Source organism: Pezoporus occidentalis, unplaced genomic scaffold (assembly GCF_034315485.1).
Source record: "Pezoporus occidentalis ecotype Australia unplaced genomic scaffold, CSIRO_AGI_Poc_V1 ctg45, whole genome shotgun sequence".
In the NCBI taxonomy this organism is placed as follows: domain Eukaryota; kingdom Metazoa; phylum Chordata; class Aves; order Psittaciformes; family Psittacidae; genus Pezoporus; species Pezoporus occidentalis.
The window spans coordinates 7917100-7935340 of record NW_026915780.1 but is presented as its reverse complement, the minus strand read 5'-3'; the positions used below and the strand labels follow the sequence as shown (position 1 = coordinate 7935340).

At 44.1% G+C, this 18241-nt stretch overlaps 1 protein-coding gene across 1 annotated transcript in view; it reads right to left on the bottom strand.

The window, feature by feature from the left end:
- Positions 1-17330, bottom strand: part of HSPA12A (heat shock protein family A (Hsp70) member 12A) — a 59183-nt gene extending 41853 nt beyond the window's left edge. The window contains exons 1-2 of the mRNA XM_062635346.1: positions 17073-17330; positions 548-633 (exon numbers count right to left, since the gene is read on the bottom strand). Of these exons, the coding sequence (XP_062491330.1) occupies positions 548-633; positions 17073-17100 (114 nt within the window). The 5' untranslated portion in view covers positions 17101-17330. The remainder of the gene's footprint in view (positions 1-547; positions 634-17072) is intronic.
- Positions 17331-18241: the final 911 nt, after the last annotated feature.

Genomic DNA, 18241 nt, shown 5'->3' with positions numbered 1-18241 from the left:
AAAACACTACTTTTATGGGACATTTGTTTGCTTCTAAAAGTTTTTCCTTAAGGAATTAAACCAGTTCTATTTTGATCTCCTCTCTTTCTCTCTCTCTCTCTCTCTCTCTCTCCATATATATATGTATATGTATTTTGGAAGAGATTCTCTGGGAAGTTGGATTTTACTGCTGAGCATCATTTATATCCTTATTTTTTTAATGAACAGAATGAGACATTTCAGGGGCTGCCTAAACAAACCAGTGGCAGACAGAGACAGAACTTGGGAACCCTGAGGATCAAGAAGCCCTCTTGTTCAATACAAAAATATGCAGGAGCACATCTATCAGCTCAGCAAGTAGGCAAAAATAAAGCAAAATCAGGGCCCCAATGAAATGAATGACAGCTCTGTCAACAATCCCAGCGTGACCAAAATTTCACTTAAGACTATGGGGAGCATAAAAGGGATCTCTAAGTGAGGAAATAACAGCTTTCTAAATTATGTCCCACTAAATACACAGGGAAAAGTAATGTCAATATACAGTATATATTAAGAGTGCATTTCTTACCACAATATGTGATGGAGACAGTGGTGTGATTCCAGGGTCTCCTAAACTTTTGGCTGGTGATGAGTAAGCAGATGTGGAAACTGCATCTGAAAGGAAAGCAAGATTCCTCAGTGTCAGTAAGCAGAATGAGTAGGATAGAACAGTTGTTTACTGCTACACTCTCCTTGCTGTAACAAATCCGCTCAAAAGAAAGCAAATTCCACAGCAGCCATGTAAAATATATATTTTACAATATACGATGACACAAGAACTGCAGGTTTGGTTTTAAAACGTTTGTCTGACCTTCACGACTTACTTCCATTCTTTTGCCTATTACATTCCCATGTAAGTTAATTTTAAGTCTTTCTAAACCTAGTCCGAAGTCATAGTTAACACAAGCAGCTTGAACACTGTCCACTCACATTGATGGCCTCAGATTTCAATGTATGAATGCAGAAACTAAACACAAGTGGAGAGATCAAAAAGGACAGACTCATTTTAAGAGCAAAGAGGAGTTGGTATCAATTTGACAATGCAGTAAGAGCAGATTTCAACTATTCCACCATGAACCTTTATTCTGAAACTTTCCCAGTACTGCCTGGTTTTATTCTTCAATGCACTCTGCACTGAAACATCTTGCAGCTGTTAATATTACTGCAGGACACAATCCAGCTGGGAAAAAGAAAAGTATTAGCAACAAACCATCAAAGAAATATTTGTACCCTCCATTACAATACTGAAATTTCATTTAAAGGAACATACCAAACGAGTGACAAATACCATAATGCATTATCTGTATTTTTCCTTCTTGTATTTACCCCATTGATGATAGAAAGGGAAATGGCTCATTAAAATAATCAAAACCTGATGAGTCAGGTGGATTTATTTATAACATGTTATTTTGTAGAGACTGCAATAGTGTCTCAAAATGGAACATAGAAAAGGTACCACACACCCTGTCCGTGCTCATATCTCATGTTCAATAGAGCCAGTGCCAGCTGGCTCCAAGACAGAGCAAGGTCAAGCCCATCAGAGTGGTAGCATCTCTGGGATGACACTGGGAGGGGGAAATGACCCAGCTACTGCAGCCAGAGGGAGAAGGGAGAACATATGAGAGAAACAGCCCTGCAGATACGAAGGTCAGTGCAGAAGGACAGGAGGAGATGCTCCAGGCACCTGTGGTCCATGGTGAGGCAGGTTGTGCCCCTGCAGTCCATGAAGGTCCACAGTGGAGCAGATGCACTGCAGCCTGGAGATGACCCCATGCTAGTGCAGGGGGATGCCCAAGGGAGGCTGCCTCCAGTGGGAGGGACCCAACGCTGGAGCAGAGGAAGCGTGTGATGAACTGACACAACCCCCATTCCCTGTCCCCCTGCACCTCTGGGAGGGAGGAAGTTGAGAATTTGGGAGTAAAATTAAGCATGGGAAGAAGGGAGGGGTGGGGAGGAGGTGTTTTTAAGGTCTGGTTTTATTTCTCATTACCCTGCTCTGATTTGATTGGTAAGAAATCAAATTGGCCCATTTCCCCAAGTCAAGTCTGTTTTGCCTGTGACAGTAGCTGGTGAGTGTCTCTCCCTGTCCTTATCTTGATCCAAGAGCCTTTCATTATATTTCCTCTCTCTGTTCAGCTGACGAGAGCAATGACATAGTGGCTTTGGTGGGCACCTGGGGTCCGGCCAGGGTCAAAATCCCACCTCAACAATGCAAGCGAATTAGATGTGAAGCAGTTACTTATTAAGTCTCTTTAGAGACTTAATAACAACAACAAATATTAAGCAATACATCTCAACATATTTTTAGCACCTGCTTGGATGTATCGCACAATAAAATGTATATTTATTCATAGCATGCAACTCCTAGACATGACTGACAAGTCACATTATCCTCAGAAGACACAGGAACCGCTCTCCAAGAAAAGACCCTTTAACTACTCAGTGAAGAATCCTATTGTTCCTAGTAATCATGCATGTGTTCTTTCCTAGGGAAGATGCTCTGCAGTAAGCAACTATGGGATAATCTGCCCAGAGGAGAAAAAATCCTCCTCCAATTCTTAATGTTGCTCTTACGACAATTACTTGTGTTCAAGTTATAATACGCGTGTTCAGCCTGATCTTCAGAAGCATTTGCAGAAGTCAAATATTCTCATTTCCCACACAAGTTCTTCAAGAACATGTTATGTTACTGCTCTGATGGTGAAGTACAAAAACCCACAGGCCAAATGTGACAAGCACAGAATCTGCTCGGTTCATTAAGACACATTTGGATCAGATGCTGCTATCAGCCTCAGATGCTGTTATCAGCCCCCTTTGTGCCATTTCTTTCTCTTTTCAAAACATTACTTTTGTACCATCAACATTGCTTTTTTCTGTAGAATTGAAGAACAACATTTTAGCACTGGGGAAAAAAAGGGAATTAGTGACAAAACATGTTCCCTGCATCCTGCTGCTGTTCATGACTGGACCTAAACCAATACTTCCTAAGCAGATCAGGACACTGCAGTACTGACTCAACATCTTTGGATACTGGTACATATTGCCCACTGAGATACACGCTTTGAAGCACAAAAATGTAGCTATCAGACCACTATCTATGTGTTTTCAGTGTTTCTCTTTGAATTCTTTTCGTTACCTGTTTCAGCACTCAGGTCTCAGCAATCTATTTTCCAGCCTGCCTTCAGTTATTAGCCTGGGTGTACCTCAAGAAGTTATTTATAGCTCTATATGCAGCTCAGAAAATCCCGTGTGACAGTATACACATCTTTCTGTCTCTCAGAGAGCAGTGATCCAATAAGCAGTGCCATATTCCTCTTTAGCCAATGAAACTGTGCTAACTTAGATGGTGTTCTATCGAGAATTCGTTCAACCCAATCAACTTGTGATAATCCAGAGGTGTAAAAATTTATGCACGGATGCTCACTGTATCCACAGGTATAAAAATATTTGCTAATGGATACAAAAATGGGAAGCAGGGTTTAGAGATCTTTAGCTACCCATAGAAAACATCACTTGAAACAGAAAACAGACATTTTAATGAAAAATCTTAAAGGTAAATTGTCCTTTCCAGTTTCAGTTTCTTCTCAAGAGCTTATGGATAAAGGTTGGATTTGTGGAAGGGCTAACTTCTCCTATTTCTCATTAACTGCCCAACTCTGATGGAAGCTTAAGCTCTTGGCCACATATCAGTATTTTTGGACCACAGGGAAAAGAAACCCTTCCAAACCCATAACCATCTGCAGTGTGCTCACTGCAGTTCCTGCAAATACGCTGCTAAACAAAGGAATTCTACAGCACATCCTACATGCAGCCAGCCTAGACCTTTGTTGGCTCAGGAGAGGAAAATTATGGAAGACAATTCTACAACCTCTAAAGCAGCAAGTGAAGATTTTAACCCAAATATAGTGGTCCAGGGGTTCAGTAGAGCTCTTCTCATGTTGGCTTAAGCAGCAGTTGCATTACACTGCGACTGATTTAATGAGACTCCCAACTAATCATGTGTGGTAACTGGGGCACCTGTAATTGTTATATCCTACCTCAGCTGTTAAAAGAGGTCCTGACACTACCAGAGAGTTTGCAGAGCTAATAAATAAGTGCAGCTCAGAATACTGGGAAGTTAAAGAGTCATTCACCAGAGTGAATTTATATCTACAGAAAATGGCTTGCAATCCAGGTCACCCTGGGTTTAATTCCAAGAGTTCTTCTAAGAAATAGTGAACCAGTTGTCAGAAGTAAATCATAGAATCATGGAATGGTTTGGGTTGGAAAGAACCTTAAAGCTCATCCAGTTCCAACCCCTGCCACGGGCAGGGACACCTTCCATAGAGCAGCTTGCTCCAAGCCCCTCTGTCCAACCTGGCCTTGAACACTGCCAGGGATGGGGCAGCCACAGCTTCTCTGGGCACCCTGTGCCAGCGCCTCAGCACCCTCACAGGGAAGAGCTTCTGCCTAAGAGCTCATCTCAGACTCCCCTCTGGCAGGTTAAAGCCATTCCCCTTGGCCCATCAATATGTGCCCCTTTAAAAAGCCCCTCTCCAGCATTCCTGTAGGCCCCCTCTGAAATCAGGAAATCTGTAACATTATGCCATCATGGTTCTGAAGAGTGGGAAATGCCTGGATTTTCCAGGATATTTAAAAATCCCTTATCTCTAAAGGGCTGTGATTGGTTGATCTGAAAGAATAAGAAGCATCTTCTTCAAGCCAGAGAACAGGAAAAGGATTGCAGGGAACCTGATTCGCAATCATGCAACAAAAAGAAGGCATCCTTAGCCTTTATAAGTAAATTCCTCTTTGTAATTTAAAAAGATGTCCTGGATAGTATCATGGCATTTGGAACAGTTCTTAAAGGCAAGATGACTTACTAAGGCTTCTGTAATGAAAGAACACAAGTAGGGTCCCACATAGCTCAAGTTCCAGCTTTATCTCCCACGTTTACCAAGGATCTCTGTGTCAAACTACACACTATAAGAAAACATACAGCTAAACAGCATGAGCTAAATAAACATTTAACTCTTGACAACTTGCCCATCAAAATAAATGGAGGAATCTGACTTGGAATCCAAATTAAAGTGAGTCTTCAAGCACTTACACCAATATTTAAAATAATATTTTTCTAAATACTGAGTAAAAACTCTTTAAGTCAATTATAGAAAAAAATATAAACATTAACCTGAGATATGACTATATCAGGGGGTTGGATAAGTCATAGAATGAATTTGACTACATCCTTACAGTTTCTGACTTTAGTCCTAACCCAAGCAACTGCCAAAGAACGTCTCATGCATTTATGAGGTGACAGACAAAATAGAGACTTCCATTTTCACCATTTTATTTCCTTTATTCTATTCAAAGGCTCCTATTTGATTTGCAATTAACAATCATAGAATCATAGAATAGGATGGGTTAGAAAGGACCTTAAGATCATCTAGTTTCAACCCCCTGCCATGGGCAGGGACACCTCACACTAAACCATGTCACCCAAGGCTCTGTCCAACCTGGCCTTGAACACCACCAGGGATGGAGCATTCACAGCTTCCTTGGGCAACCCATTCCAGTGCCTCACCACCCTCACAGTAAAGAACTTCCTCCTTATATCCAATCTAAACTTCCCCTGTTTAAGTTTTAACCCATTACCCCTTATCCTATCACTACAGTCCCTAATGAAGAGTCCCTCCTACGTTGGAGATATTCAAGGCCCGCCTGGACAAGTTCCTGTGTGATGTACTCTAGGTTACCCTGCTCTTGCAGGAGGGTTGGACTAGATGATCTTTTGAGGTCTCTTCCAACCCTTAGGATTCTGTGATTCTCCCCAGCATCCCTATAGCCCCCCTTCAGATACTGGAAGGCTGCTATGAGGTCTCCACGCAGCCTTCTCTTCTCCAGGCTGAACAGCCCCAATTTTCTCAGCCTGTCTTCATACGGGAGGTGCTCCAGTCCCCTGATCATCCTCGTGGCCCTCCTCTGGACTTGCTCCAACAGCTCCATGTCCTTCTTATGTTAAGGACACCCAGAACTGCACACAGAATGGGTAAACTTATGAAATCAGGAGATACTGTATTAATACTGAATCATGTCCATTATCATATTAGCTGCAATTGCTGCTTTGGCAGATTTAATTTACACTCTTCTTTCTTTTAATCTAAACACATGCAAGAGTGTATTTCCTGTGGCTTCCTGCAATAGCTAATCAGTTCAACTTTTCCTGTTTTTCAGTAAATGATCAGCCACGTTCTAGATGTCGACAACATACGACAGAGCTGACAACAAAATGAAATGAAGGATTAACCTTTAAGTGTCACAGAATACAGAGTAGAAGCAAAGTCCAGAGCATTTACAGGCACTTCAATGACGCCGAGTGATCATTTCACAGATAAATCCTATTTTCTAATAGACCTAGAGAGCAGGACCAGGCTTGCCATTTAATTAGAAAGATCAGTTAATGGCAGCTGGTATCTGAATATAATATTCTATTCTGAGTATCTGGGAGTCCCTGCCATGCATTCCTATTTGGGAGACTGGATAAGTTAAGTTTTACCAAACCACTGAAAGTATCAGCCATGCACCACTACAGTCCCAGACAGTCAGACGTAGGAAAGATGCCTGCTAAACCTCACAGTCACAAGTCACTAAGGTGGTATTAAAACATTAAAATTCCTTCAGGAACTATACAAGATATTCTCTTCTCTATCAAATTCAGTTTTTATGAAGTATTTAACATTAAATAATTCAACTACACTACGCATCAGCAAAATTTGCTGCTTCACATATTAGGAAAGCCAACACTTCTTTTTAGCTTTTCCCACTCTACTCAGTACTTGTCAGGCCACACCTGCAATACCATGTTCAGTTTTGTTCCCTGCTGTACAAAAAAGATGTGAACAGGCTGAAGAGGGTCCAGAGAAGGGCCACAAAGATGATCCAAATACAGGGAAAGGCTGAGAGAACTGGGGTTGTTCAGCCTAGAGAAAAGAAGGCTCAGGGAAGACCTTATTTAGCATTTAAAGGACGGTTATAAAGAAGATGGAGACTCCTTTTTTGTAAGGAATCACACAGAAAAGATGAGAGACAATGGGCACAAAGTTATTCCTGGAGAGATTCTGGTTCCACACAAGAGAAAAATCCTTCACAATCAGCCATTGGAATAATGTCCCCAGGGAAGTTGTGGATTCCCTGGAGTTGGATAATCTTAAAATTCAGCTGGACAGGGTGCTGGGACATCCAGTCTAGGTCATGCTTTGCCTAGAAAGGCTGGTCCAGATGATCTCTGAGGTCCCTGCCAACCTATAGGTATTCTATACATATCCTATGGATTGTTCATTTCAATAGCAAAGCAGCACACCATAGCAGTGGATTCTCTGCTAACAGAAGGTTCCCTGTAACCCAAGTAATGTAGACAACAGATAAGCTGAAGTGTATATTGCCTTTAAGTAAGGATTTAACAAGACAGGTAAAAGCAGGAATTCCAGGTGCAGGGTATGCTGTGGAGCAGCATAAAACAGACATGCAGTCACATTAGGAAAGGGGGGTATTTTCTGACTATGTCTCATGTCACTAGTTTAGCGAATGGAAAAGAAGAAATAAGGTATCAAGCCCTAAGTCTGCCATCAGGAAACCAAACATGGACCTTTTCAGGCACGTTCTGCAGTACTTTAGAGTCATGTCAAAAGAAGAGAAGGCTTGGCCAGGACAGAATCATGCTTCCTGAACCTTCCAGACCTCACTTCCAAGAGATGGTGAAAGGGACTCATCATGGTCTGGATCTCCTACAGCTGTTTTGCAAAGCAGAAAATCGGCAGCATCATTATGATATCATCTCTCTGTAGAAACATGTCCAAACATTAGCATGAATTTATATCCCAGTCAATGTATTTTTAAGTTAATTTCTACTTCTATCCTGCCAGAGTGGCCCCAAACCCAACACCTGCTAATCAAATCACGATTTTCTGAATCATCCACACTATTTCAGATGATATGTTGAGAATTTGAAGTAGTGCTTTCACAATAAAAAGTCCTTTTTCCAATCCATAGTGTACAATGCAATAAATTCCATGCGTTGTACAGATCTGAGCCTCTGGCTGAGCTTGAGGACCCACTGGGAAGACCTGGATACCCCATACTTTTCCAGGCTCTCCAACTTCCATCTAAGAATGCCTGTGGTATACCTCCCTGCCTCAAAAGGAAAGCTGCAATCACACTTTTTGAGTTGCATAGTGCATATCCACTGTTCCATATGCCAAGTCAGTTCAGCCTCTCAGTTGTATGTGGGTTGACGAGCCAGATGCACAGAGTAAGCCAGGATGCATTAGATCTACTAAAAATGTCACTATTGTAGATGATCCTTATGGCTCCAATAAACCCAAGTAAACTCAATGTACTGTGTACATGCAGATCATCTTCAGATATCAAACACTTGCACGTATCTGATGGCTATTCTTCTGGAATTCCCATCAGCTGGAAAGAGTGACTGTTCCATGTAGCCAGGATCTCAGTCAGGTTGTTGGTCATACCAAAATCTTAGCCAAATTCTTCATTTTCCTTTCAGGTGCTATCTCTGGATTTAAAAATTAAAAAGATCTCCTAAGTCAAATACGGGTATAGGGTGGCCACCAGGTAATAAAAGAATGAAATCAAAAACATCATTTTTCATTCAAAACACTGTCTATCATTTTGAGCACCAATAATTACGTTTTGCCTCAAGCAAAGGCTGCTAATGATGTTGCACAACAGGAAAAGAAGGGTGTACCATGGTGCTATTAGCTGGTAACTGCTGTGTTGAGGAAGAAAACCTTATTCGACTTTTCCTATGGCCAAGATTTTGCTTTGCATTAAGCACAAAATGTCACAGCTTCCAAATGTAACATGACAACCTCGAGCGTTTTACTGTAAAGACAAAGATGGCCTTTGAAAACAATTATAGAACAACAAAAAAGAAGAGAAGCAAATGCAAGAAACAAAATATGCTTAATAAAAAGATCCCGTACTTCATATCAGAAGTAAGAACTTTCTGTTTCTACTGAAACCAATGCCACCACTGTTATTACCATCAATGGAATCAGAGTTCTTTGTTTTAAAATGCCAGTAGGCATTCAGCTGGGTTGCTGAGGACTGCAGTGCACTTCCCTTCTATGAATACAGCCACTGCTCATCTCTGATACAAATCCAAGTTTCCTGATACCCTGCCATAATAATCGGTCACCCAAAGAGCTGGTATTCATTGCACTGGTACCAATTAAAGCCCAGTGATTTCCTAAGTAGGAAAAAACCTCCCAATTCTTTGGATAAAACTAAAAATAAGACTTGCTTCTCATTACACCTTTGACCTTTTTCATTACAGCTTTTATATCGCCTCCCATCATGATTACAGTTTGACTGGAAGAATTACTTTTCCACCATGCTATCAAGCTTTCTAAGATAATGTAAGTTTTTAACATCATTGTTTAAGCACATCAAAAAACCACCACAGGCTCATCCCATCCCTCACTTTGTGGATAATATCTTCCTTCACTTCACCAAACAAAAGCCACTACCCATTTTCTGTGAACTTAAGATGAAAGAAACACACAAGAACTCGCAATAACCTTTTGAAAATGCCACATGGGTTATGTTCACTTTTCTGTTTGACAGGACATTGGCTAAACTATTTTACCTAGATCTGGTCTGGCCTCACTAATACTTGATAAGCTGGACTGGATCAGGACTATCACACTTCCATGCACACTGGATCTGTAAAGCCACAGCCAGGTCCCAAAATCTGACCCTAAAGCCGCCTTAAACTCAAGCCCATTCATAGAATCATAGAATAGTTAGGGTTGGAAAGGACTTTAAGATCATCCAGTTCCAACCCCTCTGCCATGGGCAGGGACATCTCACACCAAACCATATCACCCAAGGCCTCTTAAATACAGCTCCACCTCGAATGACCCAAGAGCTTTCCAGCTTTTGAGATCAGTCAGCTCTCGCCTCCCTCTCAGTCCTGATATGGTTCCAACGTGCTCAGAACCGGCTCACACCCCAGAGCCTGAGTTTGAGGAACTCAACAGCAGCGCCTGGGATCTCTCTCTTCCTAGATTCCAGCTCTTCCACCCACACCCATATAGAACTGCCAGGAGAGACAAAACTGATCCCAGTTTACACGTGGGAGAGGCCAGGCTGCATATTGTGATAAAGATGGGCTAACAACAGATTCTGCAGTTCACAGTGGTAGGAGACAGCTCTCCAGGATCTTTCTAAATGTTCCACAGATACAGTTCTGTAACAGACACCATCATATGCATCAACTAACCTTCTCTTCCTTCAACAAGCTCTTGTATGAACTTGCTTCCTTCAGGCTCCCTTGCACTATTTGCCTCTGTGCAAGCACTATTTTCCTATATGCCCCATCTCCCCCCTCCTTCCTTCCAAACAGAAGGACATAAGGAACAGAAAACAAAACCCAGATGTACAGAACCTAGGTTCTGTGAAAAGATACTTTCCCAGAAAAGGTTTCCTGCTGTTTCTCCATCATGTCTGTCACCATCGACTTGGTTCACTGCAAGGTTGTCAGGAACGGCACTAATAAGATTATGCTCCAATTCGCAGGACCACACTCATAAAACATTTGTGATGCTAATCACTTTCTTTGGAGAAAGAGCACCATTTACCAGCTGAGGGGGGGCTGGGAGGCTGAGTTTTTTCTTCTTAAGATCAAAATATTACAATTATGAAATCCCTGATTTACTGCAAGTTTCTATTTAAGAACCATCTTAAGATGCAATTGTATCCTAGATGTAAATCCTAGATGCAATCCTAGATTTACCCTTCTAGATCAAGACATTCAAAGGAATATTACTCAAAGACTGACCAAGAATTATTGTTCAGCTTTTCCAGACTGCGCGTCCAGCACACAGGAATAAGAACACTTTGGGGGGGTCTTTGTTAACTTAGATGGCATAAAAGTTATTTAGTTATCAAGCATTCCCAGATTCGTGAAGTATCTCCCAATGCATCAAGCTGGATGAATGCAGCGACTCCTTTTTCTTAAAGCATGAATTGGAAGAAACACTCCAAAATATTTGTCTTCTTCATTTTGACAGTCTTCAGGAATGCTAAACATGATTCACACATTTGTAGTCTTGATAAGAGAAAACAAACCTCACTCCTCCCCCCCAGAAAAAAAAACAACAAAGAGAGAAAGACAGGGTAAATAGAATAGCCAAACTAGAATAACCATTACTGCTCACAGGAGTCAGCATGAGCGATACGATACATAAATCCCTTGATATTCTTCCTGGCAGTGTAACTGGATTTTGTTCAAAGATGGGAAAATAAAGAGAATAATAGTTGTTGCAAACCTGTAAACACTGGTACGTTTGATAATTCATTAGCAAAGTCGTGTGAATCCAGTCTATGGCTATTGATTGAGCTTCTGAGGGACACTTTATAGCTAAATCAAAAGTAAGTTTGTATGTCTTCATTCTTTTTATTTTACAGTCTTAAAAACAGATCAGCTATCAGGCTTAGACGAAAATACCTGATGAGGAGAGAAGCCATGGCCATGTACATGTTTAGGATTTGTAGAGCAAATCACAGACCTCATGAGGAAAGAAGCCATGGACAGAAGTACACGTTTAGGATTTGTAGAGCAGATGACAGAATCATGCAATCATAGACCCAACGCCATTTCCAGAGGTTTTTACACTAGCACTCCTCAGGCTTACATTCAAGCACCAAGACTGTGCATAGACATCACCCAGAGACCAGCACCGACCAGGCAGAAAACTAGCTGGAACGGTTCACTGTCACAGTGAGAAGCAATGGTACAGCCTGCAAAGGAGTTCCTAAGGCTAAAACCATAATAGGACCATAGCTGAGTAAGCAAGAGGGCTACTGCAAAAGGTTGATATTTGAAAGCAGCATTTCCATAATGACAATACTGAAAGCTTTTGTAAACCACATGCCCTGCTGCTTGGATTGCAGCGTGTGCTCTACTAAGGTATCCATGGAAACTTGAGAAAGAGATGTTAAATTTGCTGGATCTGTTTGGCACCAGGGAATGGGGCTAGTTGCCAGTCAGCCTACTATAACCACAGGTATTTTGATCTTTAAGCGTGGAAAAAGCATGAAGAGTCCTCAAACGATGCTGAAATCCCCAAGGCCAAGTCGCCACTGTAATGCATTTCCCAAAGAAAACAGTGGTTTTAATGCTGTTATTATCTGCTAACACAGAAAAATAGCCCAATTGGTGTAACAAGGAAAAAGACACACAAATACTCACTCTTCAGACCTCAAAAAGAAAAGAGTGACTACAAACACAGAGCCTCACAAGGAAAGGCTGTGTGGGATGGGTGGGCACGGAGTGATCAGAACTGTGAAACCCTTTCAGACAAACTGCTTCAACCCTAGAAATTGGACCTGAGCAGCACTAAAATGAAAGATGTATTCAGAAATGGACAAATCAAAGCAGTGTTCCCAGATTATTCCCTGTTTGAGAAGGAAGTAGCCTAAGGAGAATAATTTCTTTCTGCCTCTTTCCCGAAGGAAACTAAGTGCAGGTTGGATAGGTTCCTCCAATAGAGGCAGTTTTTCTTCAGGGAATAAGTGAATGAAGTCCTTCAAATGACAAGAAATTGCTGTTACAAAACTCCATTCACATACATGCTTCTTTTGAATCCAACTGGTAACAATTACTAGAAATCTCCCTCAATGCACCTCAGAAACTGGATCTGCAGAGCACAGTGAGAGGGTGGATTCAGGCACTGAGGAACTACTGACAGAAGAAACAGCTCAAAGAAAAACCCTCTCCAGGTCTCCTGTGCTGGTAAATGAAGATGCCTTTAGAAGTGATCTGTGTGCCCACAGCCCTGCAAATCAATCACAACAGCGCTACTGATCTGGGCCAGTGAGCACCAATTGGCTCTCACACACAACCACAGCACAGCAGCATGCTGAGGCTGGAGCACCCTGAAGCTGCCCTCTGATGTCCTTGACACACCCTGATGCAGTCCTGAGTAAGGACATTCAGTCAAGACCTTCAGAAAGAACAAAGGCTTTCTCTCCTGAATGCTGGCCTCCACATTCTGAGTACTGGAGTTTATTTATTTGCTTACTTTATTAGAACTGACTGCATCTTCCTTTTCATTTATATGAAAACCTTTCTCCAAGACAGCCTTTGAAGGAATTTCCTGTGTTAATACTGATTACTTACACAGCTCACCATCCTAATTTGCAAACACTGCAAAGCCACTGCTTTATTAGGAGTTATAGCAAAAATGTAAAACTTGCATTTGCTTATTTTAAATGCATGTCACTGTGTTTCTTAACGGCACAACACATGGGCCATAGCTGACATATTTTCAGTAATGAGAGCTATGGAATGTTCAAAAATGTGCCTGGTCACTGAGAAGAAAGAGGCAGTTTCAATTCAATGACCTAGGAGCCATTGGGTCACTTGTCACAGTAAAGAAGATGAAGTCCGCAGGTAGGTCACAGGCATCTCAGATGGCTGAGGTTCACACTTGGCAGCAGCGTTCTCTCAGTACAACCCCAACATCTGTGACCTTACATCACCAAGCAGCTGCACACTCTCCAGTAAAACATCTGTGAAGCGAGTGTACCATTTGCAACCACAACCAGTGGACTTCAGGGCTCGTTCCTGAAACAGATTCCAAGTCCTCCTGGTACCTCTCAGCAGTGCACAAATAGTGCCTGTGTAATAGTCATGCAGCCTGGAGCTTCCCCCAGTTCTGTTTTCAACTAGCAAGGCTGTTTAGTGACAAGCACTGTACAGAAACTGAACAAGTAAGAAACTGAAGTCATTTATGGATAGACACATTTCACTAAGCTGCATATGGAAAACATCAGCATTTAATTCACTTATAAAATAGAAAAGGAGTAGATCCAACCCCCCCCCCCCCAAAAGGTCATGTTGTGTCATACTTGATCAAGGTCATGACTCAAAAGTACCATCATTTGAATGCACTGATTTTTAGTCCTTTCACATTTTCCCTGATGTTTTATTAGTGCAGCTTTGTTAAATACCTCAAAAAGCCAATTTGCTCCTTCACAATCTCTACAGACTAAAACAGCCACAGAGAGAAGTTCCTAAAACCGTAAAAGATGTGCTCTTTGAAGTGCAATACTTGTGAAATCCCATCTGACACACCATCAAAAGGCAGAACCAATTCAGGTACAGAAAACAGAGGTGATGGGATCCTTTGGATGTTACTCTTAGAACTAAAAAGCATGTTTTTTAGAAAGCGGCGGTTATTTGGTGCCATGAAGGGAGCCTACAAGGATGCCAAAGAAGGATTCTTCATCAAGGACTGTAGCCACAGGACAAGGGGTGATGGGCCCAAACTTAAACAGGGGAAGTTCAGGTTGGATCTAAGGAGGGAGTCCTTTGCTGTGAGGGTGGTGAGGCACTGGAACAGGTTGCCCAAATAAGTGGTAAATGCTCCATCCCTGGCAGTGTTCAAGGCCAGGTTGGGCAGAGCCTTGATTGACGTGGTCTAGGGTGAGGTGTCCCTGCCCATGGCAGGGGGTTGGAACTGGATGATCTCAAGGTCCTTTCCAACCTAAACCATTCTATGATTCTATGATAGATACAGTAGGTGAAATCATAGTAGAGAGCAGCAAAAATCATTCAGACTAGAAGAATAAGGACTTGGAAATCTTAACGTATTTGATCAAAACTGCAGCTTTTAAAGAAAAGACATTAATCCAGACTTAATAACAGCAGGTCTGATGTCCAGATGGGGCCTCAAAAATTCCAGTATTCCCATGAAAGTGGGCGAAGTTGGCCATGGCAGGTCTTGTCAGCTCAACAGCCAATAAAAAAAGCAGAGAAGAGTACAAGATGAGACACCAGTCAACTCACATAGCACCACTGACACCGTCAGAAAGCAAAACTTGTCCTAAGCCTTGACATTTCCATGCAGGAAAAAGGTTTTTTGTAGCTGGCAGTATTCTGGTCTCCCTGCAATGACCTGGCTTCCAAAGGCTGCTCTAACTTAAGCTGACATCTGAGGTTGCAGCAGCCTCTTCCAGTTCCCAGTGGGAGTTGTATCTGAGCTATGTCCCGGTCACTCCCTCTAGACTAGGATAAAGCCCCCTTGCACCATATATGCATGAGCTTAATCAGCCCCTGAACAGAACAGACCTCTGCGGACCTCACTGCAGCAATAGGGAAACCTTGCAGGTACAGAGCAGGGCAGCTCTGTTGAACACCAACTGCTGTCCCAGTGGCACTGAACTAAATATTCACACTGCAAGCTTACAGGGTGACAGAACCATAGAGCAAAACTTGTCAGATGAATCAGCATCGCCTAATTATGAGCCAATGGCTTTAAAAATGCCAAAAGTCAGCATAATGAGAAGCTTTACATGCCACAGCTCCTGGGTCCAAACAGTTTCATCCCGGCTCATACTACCCAAGCTGCAGATACCGCATTGCTGTGCTAACCACAGCTATAAAAGTGATTGGCAGGCACTGCATACAACGCTTGGCTATTTTACATATAGACATTTCCTCAGCACATTGTACTATGCAGCAATAAGTGACTGCAGCTTCAATACTGTCAATACAGCAACACTCACTAAGTCACATTTTACCCCCCAAGCCTTTTTTTTTCCTCTGACAGCTTCAGCATTCCAGAGTGTGGAAAGAACGTAAAGATTTCTGGCATAACAAATCATTGCTTTAGTACACAGTCTTCTGTCTTCTAAGACGACCCTTCCTGCATAGATCTCCCTATGTCACAAGTTACTTCATTGCATTATTGCATCCTTGCCACTTTGCAGAAAACAAAACACACGATACTCTGTCATCTAAAAGACAAATGGATCTGTCAGTCTGCTCTTGCCTTTGTCAGCTGCATGCTCGTACATTGTTACAGGTTCCTTCAAACCAAACAGACATTAGAGATTTTATTTAGGAAGCACTGAGAGGGCATTTAGATTAGGAGGGGCAGGGAGGGAATCCAGTCATCTTGGAGGTACAGCTAGTTTCTAAGTGTCATTTTCTGGGGTTTTTTACATAGCTACTTTTATTCCACTCGCACTGCAACTAAGCTATCTTATTCAAAATGTTCCCAATTCCCACTATGATCTGTATAAAGTCAACCTTTCGAGTTTCTCCATACATTACTGCCAGTACCGCAGGCTCAGTATTGAGGTTTCCTTAAATCTTTGCAGCATACAGTGAGTTTGAAGGGATGCAGAGATCGAATGAAAACGGGCCGAGCCTGCATTTCCCTTAGGGTTATTCACCCGTATCATTTGTATCCTAGGAACCCTCTTCCCTCCCCCAGCTCCCTTCCCACACAAGGAGAGACCACCCCTGTCCTGCAAAGGCTGTGTTATTTTTATCAGACACAGTGCAACCACAAAAATTGACCAAAACCACACAATCCTTGTTCCAGGCACAAGAAGATTCAGCGCTTCTCAGCCCGTAGAGCAAGTTTGCAAAGTCAGGGACCCGCAGACCCGCTAAAGTGGTAAAACGGAACCCCTGGGGTTTATCCCATCCCTACACCTCCTCGGGAGCTCTCCGGTCCCCGGGACCGCGCCAGGATGGTAAGACTCTCATCGTAGACACCGCTGCCTCTCCCACCGAGCTCCCACCAGTGCATCAACCAGGCTACTCGCTGCAAAGGGCGCCTGCCTTTATTTCCAGCCCTCCCCCTTCTCTCCCGGGCCGCTGCTGAGAAAGGAATACCCGGACCGGCGGGGAGGAGGGGGCCGGGAAGGATGCTGCGCCCACCGGCACCCGGCTCAGCGATGCCGCCGCATTGTTTTGCACTTATATCCCCCCCCGCTCTGCTGCACCGGCTCCCCAGGGACCACGGCAGCTCCGCGTGGAAACCCCTCCCCGGGACTGGAGCGCTGCCTGCCCCTGGTGCGGCCACAGCCGCCGGGACATTGTCTGCCGCCTCCCCGCCCTCTCCTCCTCCAGACGGGGCTCCTGCTCCAGATCATTTCCCCCGATAAGCCGGGGCCGGGCTGTGCCGTGCCGCGCCGCGCCCGCCGGCGGCAGCGCTCCCGCATTGCGGCGGGGACCCGGCCCCGCTCCCCCTTACCTGCGGCCCCGCTCTCCGCTTCCGACATGGCCCGTCCGCCCGCCGCCGCACCGCGGCTCCCTCCCTCCGCGCTCACTGCACACGCCGAGGCATGGGCCGGCAGCCGAGCGGAGCTGCGTTGCGCTGCCCACCCCAGTGGGAGGCTCCGCTCCTTCCTCCCGTTCCGTCCCGTCCCCTCCCCGCCCCAGCCGCGCCTTCCTGCGGTCGGTGCTCAGAGCCAAGGGGAAGCCGCCGCGGCCACTCCCCGCAGCCGCACAAGGGATCCGGGGCTGCGGCTGCTGCTGAGGGCGGGGGGGGGGAAGAGCTCCGAGGGGCGGCACGGCACAGCACAGCACAGCACAGCACAGCCCAGCCCAGCCCAGCCCAGCCCAGCCCAGCCCAGCCCCAGATGCGGGTTTCACGGCTGTTGAAGCGGAAAACCCCTCACGGTGTCAGCTATAAAGGAGCACCCACTCCGCCACCTGGGCAGAGGGCTTCTGATGGGGATAGAGCAAGGATGCTGTCTGCAAAGGTTATAGAGGCTGTTTGCTGTCAGGGGTGTGCAGGTCCAGCTAACCTGAGCGGTCAGAAATCATTAACAGGTCCACCGAAATCACGAATTCCAGGGTAACTTTCACAGCACAAGACTCTTTTTCTTTGCTTTTGGAGTTAACTCTCCTGTGTGGTTCTGCAGTGGCACCAGGGCCAGAACCTCTCACTTCCAGTGATTTTTAGATGATTAACTTGTCTCCAGGACCTGGGAGAGAGACGCCCCTATTGCCACTTGATCCATGATTAAGAGTTTTCCAAACTAAGCAAGAAGAAATTACAAACCCGAGCATAAAAATAAGGCTGGTATACTCCCATGAACATAGAGCCAGAGAAAACACTCCTGTTCTCTTCCCATGCTTCATGGTCTAATTCTCCTTTCCTTTCCAGGCTCAGCATCCACCCCCAGTTTGAAAGCACTGCCAGCAGTTCAGGTGGAGTGAATGAGGGCACTAACTGCAGGCACAGTATCAGGTCCTTCCTAACTCCAAGGCTCAGGAGGCCACTGACGTTCTCCACAATGTAAAATCCAGCTAGAATTTACCTGCATCCTCTCACCGAGGCTCACACAAGGCAGGATCCCAGTAAAACCTCTGAGGATGGGAGAATTTTGAAGCAAAAGCCTGGACACTGCAGGTACT